The 9,240-nt window shown below is 39.3% G+C and overlaps 1 protein-coding gene across 1 annotated transcript; it reads left to right on the top strand.

The window, feature by feature from the left end:
- Positions 1 to 295: 295 nt before the first annotated feature.
- On the top strand, positions 296 to 5,829 carry LOC139709708 (uncharacterized). The gene is made up of 5 exons (XM_071621664.1): positions 296 to 1,120; positions 2,910 to 3,033; positions 3,614 to 3,815; positions 4,366 to 4,581; positions 5,351 to 5,829. The coding sequence occupies exons 1-5, from the start codon at positions 335 to 337 to the stop codon at positions 5,667 to 5,669; spliced, it is 1,647 nt and encodes a 548-aa protein (XP_071477765.1). The 5' UTR covers positions 296 to 334; the 3' UTR covers positions 5,670 to 5,829.
- Positions 5,830 to 9,240: the final 3,411 nt, after the last annotated feature.

The following is a 9,240-nucleotide window of genomic DNA, read 5'->3' as shown; positions in this document are numbered from 1 at the left end:
AACGTAGTCAGGAATGATGTGGGTGCACGCCGTTCTCAAATGCCTGTCTGGAATCGACCGAGAGTGATGCAACCATGGAGCTCTATGTATAGTGGTTGTTGCAGCTCCACTACTGATGCAATGTTTGTAGAACACTTGGAATTATTGTGAATTTGACCCGAACAGCTGCAGTGGCGCCTTTTTCTTTTGTATAGCGCTTTGCAGAAGTGTGGCATGACGGCGCGGTGACGTGTTCCGTTGTATACATACTCGAGTGCCAGTAGGCCTATCCTTTGCAAAACATTTTGTGCTTGGATGTGCCAAGGCTGCAGGTGTTCAGTCGATCTCACTTGAAATGGTGTCCGACATGGCTGAAGACGAGGAAGTGAATTGGCTCGACTGTGTATCGGCCATCGTTACATCCAAAGGAGTGATTTATTTCTGTGATGAAGAATATTTTTCTCAGAAGCGGTGGAGTAGCTGTCCTGAGGAGAAACTAGCCATCGCTACTATAGAGGAAGATGTCCCGTCAAACGGTGCGCCTCATGCAAAAAAGAAAAGAAGTAATACAGATGATATGTTACTTGTTCAAGAGTCGCAGGCTCCTGCGAACCTCGCTAAAAGCCCTTCGCGGAATGAGAACAAACCCCTTCTGACTCCCATTGCGAATTTCTCCGCCAGATTCGATCACGGGCGATTCATGTACTCCATCACTGCCTACAACCCGCTGGACACCCGGCAAGACAACGTACAAAACTGCCTCTGCAACCAGCTTCTCCTCTCCGACTTGCGCGCCGCCTTCCCCGACGGCGAGATCCTCAACAACTTCTCCTACTTTCCCCACCGTCCGCAACACTTCGAGCGTGGCTTCACCGTGATCCTACCTCTGACCTACCCCAAGGATCACGAGGGCATCGTGCACCGTCTGGCGCTGAAGTACAGGCAGGCTGCTTACTTCAAGTGCAGGATTCTTCCCGGCGGCAGCAACACTCAGACCATCGTGTTCCTCCAGGGATGTGTGAGAGAAGTTCAGGAGAATCTCTTGGTTGTTGAGAGATTGAGCTATCATCCCGCCTACCTTGATCGAAGTAATAATAGTGTCTTCCACAGATTCTACGATGCCATGGACATACTCTCCAAGGTGAACAGAAACTTTTAAAGGACTTATATGCAGTAAAAATCCATGTTGATTTGTGTTGATTCATGATACCCTCAACATAATGTTAACATGTAGCAAAACGAATATCTTATCATTTTCATGTTAATTTTAATATTTTTCTTCAGATAACACTTAGATACACCCACCCCACCAAACAAACACACAACAACGTCGACAACATACACAACTACAACAAAAATAACAACAACAAAAACTTTAATCAAAACGAACTCTGCCAGTGACACGTATCTGTCACACAACTGCTGAAGTACTATAATAGGGCCTTAATTGGTTAACAAAAATATTGGAATGCACCTTTTCCTAGACTAAGTATAGACCAGTTCGTCATTCCACTTTGCGCATGAGCAGAAAAAGGTCATTTGTACCAACAGGCATTTTGGTTTCTTAATTCACTGAGATGAGCATCTGTGATGTGATGATTATTCATGTGATCCTTATCTAATTAGTGCTTGCCAGCACATCCACCTGATAGCAAGCCTGGCATTTGCAATATCAAAAGAAAAAGGTTGTTATTGCATTCCATACGAAACAATGAATTAGATGCCTGCTAAAGTGTCAACTGACTGACTATTCTGGTCACCTGGTCTAAGCACAAGCTCATTCTTTGTTTGAACATGAATTCCACAAATTGTTATGTCGGGCAAGCTTATGCATTATACCGCTTTGAAAACGAGTGAAGTGCCTAACCAACTGAGAAAAAAGAAAGGTCATTTGGACCAAGGTGTACATGAGCTAATTACGAACTGGCTGGCTTGCATGTTTCCCTATACAATGCCTTTTGTTAGTAGTAACGTGGAATTTATGCTAAATCCAGGGGAAGGTGCATTCCAGTGTCTTTTGTTAAACATATTGTGTCTTTAGCAATGATTGACAGATGAGATAACGAGCAGAAGCTTGGTTTGGAATTCCAAGGTTTTAGTGGGATTATCCCAGTGATTTGAAGGAAAATGGTAGAAAATATAACGAGATAATTTGAAACGAATTTAGATATTCGTATCGCCGCACGAGTATGATTATGTTAAGCATGTATACGCAGTATGAGGACACGGTTGTGGGCGGGGTCACATCCCAACTTTTGAGGATAACGCTGCAGGGAGTTTGTACGTAGTACAATCTCAAGACAAGCTCTTCATTGGGCCTATAGACCAATTCGGTTTGGGTACTGTTTTTTTTTTGTGTGTGGTAATTTCTAAGATAATTTACGCACTGACATAGGTACACCAGCGTATCCAGTTGGCTCATTGCATAATCCATTGAAAGCTATTTTGTTCTTCTTTCTGTGGTTGGTAGCCCCCTATACGACCGCCATAGGTGACTTAACAGTGCTCTGAAGTCGGATTCATCTAAATTATAGCTATTAAGTTTTGAATCAGACTTGTTACGTAGAGGTTATGCACTGAAAACGAGTGAAGTGCCCTATCCGATTGAGAAAAAAGTAATGTCATTCGTATCAATGGTCCCATGATGACCTAACTCCGAACTGGCTAATAGTCGCAGTCACACTGGCAAAAGATCGCGATCTTTAAGATCTCGATCTTTTGCCCGTGTGACCGCTGCTTTTGTGTGCTCTATGTCTAGATTTTTGTTCTTTGTTTTATTTGAGTGGCATGTAAACTATAGGCTACTTTTATGCGCGAGTTACCCAAAGGCAAACTTGGCGGCTAATCAGATCAAGTTTAGATACATTTCATGAATTTAACGTCAACTTCGAAAGCTATCCCTCTGTTGACACTCACTGTTTACATTACAGTGTGACTATCTACCAGAAGCAAGACAAATGATGGGGATAGTCAAACAGCAAGTCAGCTTCGACACTGAAATAACGCGAAGTCAGAGACAGCCCGTGCTTGTCCTGGAAGGAACCTATGATGCCGGTAATTAAAGATGATTCCTTACAAACCCAATGTGCGTAACCACCTGATCACTGAGCCTTGCTCGAGCTGAAAATCATGCTTTAGTTGTGTTCATGAGTGTCTTTCTTCTTGTGGATATTATATAGGAACGCATAACACATTGCAGGTTGGGGTTGTTTTTTTTTTTTGGGGGGGGGGGATAATCTTAGAATACGATTGTTATATTATATTGTAGAATGTTATCTCTCAAAGTATCGAGAATTAAAATGACATTGACTACCTGTTTCTTCTCTCGCACTTCTGAAAACGTCTCAAATCAATACTCATACACAAACATTCAGTGTCATTTAGGCCTGGATTTTCTCCGTTGCTATTCAATTTCACTTAATTTCATTCCAGCAACTGAATGGGATGTCTCAAAACATCTTAGGTCAATTATGTACAATCATATTATAGTGGATCAGGCATACATTACCACCATCAAACAAAATCATATCACGTCGGTGCGTTCCAAACATAAAAAACAGTTCTAATTTCCCTCCGAAATATTCAACAAAATAGTTTAACAAGTGGGCATTTTCCATTGTTGTCATGGTAACAGGTATCTCCGCGTACAGCCAGCATCTAAGTCGGGCCGTCGGGGCCGTCCACCGCCAGTCTCCCCCCTCCTGTATCCGCCACTTGAAGGAGGCGTTTGACTCTCAAAACCAGCTGGTTCGAGGGGCTTTTTACACCTTGGGGAACTACATACTGGCTGCGCAGGTGGCGAATCTCAGCAAGAAGGCCCCAGTAGTCTTGGATCGGTGAGTGGAATATAATCAGGGTAGCGTCGTCGTCCTTCTTAAAGGGTTCGGAATTTTTACATGTTTATTTGTTTGTGAATATAAGTTCCTTTTTAAAATGTCTTCCATGATTCAGTCTTTGCATAAAGCAAAAGCTGTAACAGATGCATGTGATCTTTCACGTGATTCTTAAATTAATCAGCACAATGTGAGAATATTATCTTGTTTGACAGATTGACAGATTCATCCTTCTCTCGTTGTATTTCTGTACTTACAAAGAAACGGATAGGCTTATGGATTGCAGAAGCAAGATTCTACTTTTTTTGTTCATATTGCTTATTCGTTTGAAATCACTTCTTTCTTTTTTTGCGTCCGAAGTTAAATTGAACATGTTCAAAATGAGTATCGTTCAAGAACGATACTCCGATTTTATACTCTTCTCAGTTTACTTTGTTTTGTTTATGAAACCTTATTCTCTGTTACCAAAGAGAGTGAAATGAAATAAAATTTGAACTGAATTGAACTGAATTGAGTTTTGTTATCCAACCCCCTCTTATACCATCATTTCTAGATTCTGGAACAGCACCGCAGCATTCACCATAACGTCAGAGGTTGGAAGGGGCGTGGCCAACCTACCTCCCAGGAATCACTTCGTCTACACTTGGCCCAAGGACCTCATGCAGCCAGATGCGGTGATCCTCGTCGGATCTGCGAAGAGCAGTCGCCTGAAGTGTGCATCCTCACCAGCAGTCAAGGTCGAGAAGGAGGAGCGTATTTCGAAACGACTGTAAGTTGTTTAAAGGGACTGTACAGTACTGGTTTGGGTGGGGATTCATGTTTTGAACATTCTCAAGTGAGATAATGAGAAACCTCATATGAAATATGAAAGAGCATGTAATTTTAAGAAGGATTCAACGTTTATTTGATGAAAATTGGTTTTCAAATCGCTGAGAGTGATAATAATAAAAGGCGACATGCCACAACTTTATTAGGATCTCTTTGTTTCACCTTGTTTTTGGATATCTCAGCCATTTCAAAACCGATTTTCATCAAATAAACTTTTGATACCCCTTAGAATTGCATGCTCCTTGACATCTCATAGGGTGGTTTCTGAATATCTCGCAAAACGTTAAAAGCTAAATCCTCACCTCGACCAGAACTGTACACACCCTTTAATGCTAACCTTTTATCGCGTTTCGTTAAAATAATTTCTCTGAATTGGAAAGTAAAATCACTATTGTCTTGACTAAACAGTGATAAAACAACAATAAATCAAATATTGAGCAAATTGAATGAGCCGATTTTCTTTTCTTAGTAGTCTCCAATTGCTCTGCACACAAATCTTCACTAGATTTGGTATTTCGCACCAAAGTTTGTCCATGTTACAATGGTGACTTTTATATAGGAGAAGCATATTGTAGTTGCAAAAAACACACACACACAAACAAACAAACAAACAAACAAACAAACATTGACCGAAGTCATGCGTTTGGTCATCTTTCAGCGCAGAAAACAAACTATTTCATGCGAACCTGCAAATTCCATCTCTTTCACAGAATGCTGAAGACGTTGCATCGCATGAAAGATTCCACTTGGATTGAAGTCGACAGAATCAGGGACAACTGCCACTCCCCAGAGGCGGTAACCATGACGATAATGGATAATTTACACGAGAAGGGCGTGGTCAGCTTCCATTCGCGCGCCGATGAGACTGCTGGGCTATGCCCGAGTACGAAACTCCATCCAATACTGGAACACGATATTCTTCCTGTAGGAAGTGAATATCAGCCGGACAGGGCTGGGGTCGAAGATCTAAAGATGTGGCTAGAAGGAGATGAGAATGATGCAGATGACCAAAAGATTGGTTTTCTTTAATTGTGTCAGAAGCATAAATTAAAATGAAATCAGTATCTAAACAGTAATTTTCATTTTGCCCCGGAATCGCTGGACAGTATGTAAGACAATCTGTCCATGTGTCAAGGTTATAGCCACATCAAGACTAAGGAAGTATGACGGTCCAACAGCAAAGCAGGGTAATCACAGTGGTCATTATCTGAAATATTTCTTTTCCAAGTTACCTCTAAAACCACTGACCTAATGGACCATACCTGACGTAATGCTCTATACGTGGACAAGTCTGACTGATGCCTTAAAGAAAAATTTGGGCCAGCCCGGCAACTTTCTCTTTGATATACTTCTGCACAATATTCACGTGTTTTTGTTGAGATTATTTGGAAAAAGTATTTTGTATAGTCAGCAAGTAAGAAATGACATCGTGAAATCTGACTGTTGTCACGATATCATTGTGCAGAAATTACGATTAACATCCTTTAACCCTGACTGTGATAAATGGATCATGATACCAGCCGACTTGCTATTATGCATGCATCTATACACAGAAGAAAAATGCCGTTAAGAAGTGCGAGAAGTCAAGGAACATGCATTTGTCAAGTTAGATGTGGGACAATTAGATGTTTAAAACACGTTGCCATAATTGGAAAAAAAAAAATTTGGTGACGCAGTATACATAAAATCCAATTCATATCAAATATGTCTCATGAAGTTGGGCTTTAAGAGCAGTATTCACTTCAGTTTAGCCGCACATAATGAGATTATCATAATTACAAGATATTTACAGGTTATGGAAATACATGTAATATTGTCTCAATCAATCTTAACGTGTCACCTTGGTCTTTACGACCACTATGAAGGGTGATCGAAGTGAAGACTATAACAGTAATACGATTTAAAGTATTAGATGTCAATGCCAATTAAAGAATCGTCGTTCTCGACAATATGTGATTATGTTAATATTGATGTATTTATGCAGAATGTGATTTCATATTATACGTACTCGATTTTCTATATGCTCCTGTTTTTCTGCTCGCCAAGTTTTCCATCAAAACAACATTTCTTGGTGTTTCAATATGACTATACCGAGGTCTTCCATTCCCAACTGTCGTGGACGTCCATCACATTTCCCTTCACTATAGGGCTATCACCTTCTCACAGACTTGGACCTTCTCACATTTGATTGCCCTCTCCTCCTTTTTCCCGGAATCTCCCGTCCTCGTCTTTATTCATTCCCTTTATATATCCTTTTTACTAAGCTTAAAGAAAAAAAAATCACTCCAAACTTTTATCAGTTTTATAACAAAGAAAAAGAATTCCCGCAGAACATGGCAAAAATGATCAAAATTGGATAAGAAATAACAAAGTTATGACACTCTGAAGTTTCAATCTTTTTCTTCGAAAAACACTTCTTGACCAGTCATGAATATTCAAAACAGCAAGGTGATGATATCATGCTCTCACAATATCTTTTTCATTTTCTATATCCAACAGAAATGACAAAAATCTCATATGCAGCTGCATAAATATAAAACTATATAGTCTTAAAACACCCCAAATAAAAAAAAAAGAATAAATGTACAATTTGGTATGGGAATATGCTTTTACCTGTATTAGCTCAAAATTGAAAATTACAATTTTTCAGAATTTCATATAATAGCATAGATGAAAAATCGTGAGGGCATGACCATCATCAACTCGTTCATTTGGATATTCATATGAACTATAGCCAAGAAATGTTTCCGAAAATATTTGAAAATGTCGAAATGTTATCTTCTTTATTTCTTGTCCGATTTTTGTCATTTTTTGAACGTTCTGTAGAGAGGTTTTTTTTTCTTTCTTTGGAATTGATTTATTTTAACATACCAGTATCCATCCATGTTATTCCCCTATCAGCAATACACTGTCTTCTCCATGCACACCTTCTCGTTCTTTACCATTTTCTTATCTTGTCTTTTACTTCCATCCATCCGCTCATCTTCATCAGGGTGTCTAGCTGCCACGTACGTCAAACCTCTGGGCTTTCATAGCATGCTGTCATTATGCGTAACCACTATCTCTCGTAAGATACATACATGTACCAGCATTTGTTATACGCATAACGGTGAAACTGAAAATTTGATCACCGGATCGATGTATTTTTTACTTCTTTGCTTTTTTCTTTATTTTGGTAAGATAACAAGCTGAACAACTGTCTAGATTTCGTAATCTATATTCAAGTACTCATCTTTACCATGTCTTTGAAACAGATTTATAGTTTAATATCTCGAAGCTTTGGACACGCAGCTGCTACCCATTTCCTACAGAAGAATGTTTAAGCTTCTTATTCGGAACGTCTGCTATACATTATACGTTTTCGAAACCATGTTGTACTGCATAATGATATTTGCTATCAAATTTTGCAATGAGGGTCTTCCATCAATTTTCTTGTATTATGGTTTGGCACAAACATATTCATCTTGTCTGGTTTTGGTTCTGGGGCAATTACCCCCTGGACAATTACCCCGGACCATTTTCCCTGACCCTTACCTAATCCCTAATCCTGAACCTAATCCTAACCCTAACCCAAACTCTAACCCTAAACCTAACTCTAACCTCAATCTTTACTCTATCACTGACCAGTAGGCCCTATTTAGACGGGGCAATTATCCTCGGGGGCTACTTGGCCTGATACGCTGGTTTCATGTCTTTCTCCTGCTCCTATGAGAACTTTGAAAAAAAAACACCGTTTCGGTTACTCTCTAAAAAAATCGAGTGAAAATATTCACTCCTAAAAGAGTGAATACAAAAAAAAGAGTGAATTTAGAGTGAAATTGAAGTGAATTTTGAGTGAAAATGTTCATTTTCAGTCGTTTTAGAGTGACCTCAGGGATCACTCCAAAATCTTCAAGTGATCCCTGTTCTGATGAGGTCACTCCAAAATGAGTGAAAATGAACATTTTCACTCAAAATTCACTCCAATTTCATTCTAAATTCACTCTTTTTTTGTATTCACTCTTTTAAGAGTGAATATTTTCACTCGATTTTTTTTTAAGAGAGTACGTCTGCAAGAATGATTTGTGCAGGACTGATATAAAAATTGCCTTGAATCACCACATAGGGCGCTGAATGATTGAGACAGTATGGTTACGTATAATTACGAGGTACGAGGTTGCAACTTCAGGATAATTGCACCTGCTCATGTCCCTCTTCATCGGAAAACCTGCCAAAGCGTATTGTCAGAATTCATGAAGATGAAGTGCAATATTCATAATTATGGTTTACACATTGAACATACAAAATGAAATCACCAAGTTCAATTTAAAGAAGATTAGTTTGCATTGGACAATGAACTATGACAAAAAAAAATATGGTACGTCTTCCGCGTAAAAATATCTAAATGACGAACGAACATGCAACTCAAAGAACACAGACCTACTTACATCTAGTATTCCGAAACTAACGTTAGAGATTTCATTGAAGTTATATGACTTAATCATTTTGGATTTTGATATGGTTTAACCAGCCTTACACAACGCTCAAGTAGCAAGTCCTCTTTTTATTTGTGGACAAAACAGGTAAAGTGTGGTCCCCCTTATTATTTTTGTTTGACGTT

This window comes from Diadema antillarum, unplaced genomic scaffold (assembly GCF_040938485.1).
Source record: "Diadema antillarum isolate AM-2024a unplaced genomic scaffold, OU_Dant_1.0 seq00001459_RagTag, whole genome shotgun sequence".
NCBI classification, from domain to species: domain Eukaryota; kingdom Metazoa; phylum Echinodermata; class Echinoidea; order Diadematoida; family Diadematidae; genus Diadema; species Diadema antillarum.
The sequence above is the reverse complement of the archived record's forward strand: the minus strand, read 5'-3'. Positions and strand labels throughout refer to the sequence as shown.

Bases quoted from the DNA above. Each gene is read 5' to 3' on its own strand.
- LOC139709708 (XM_071621664.1), top strand. From the start codon at position 335: ATGGTGTCCGACATGGCTGAAGACGAGGAAGTGAATTGGCTCGACTGT. The intron at 1,121-2,909 runs GTGAACAGAAAC...TTTACATTACAG, and splicing joins CCATGGACATACTCTCCAAG to TGTGACTATCTACCAGAAGC. The intron at 3,034-3,613 runs GTAATTAAAGAT...TCATGGTAACAG, and splicing joins GGAAGGAACCTATGATGCCG to GTATCTCCGCGTACAGCCAG.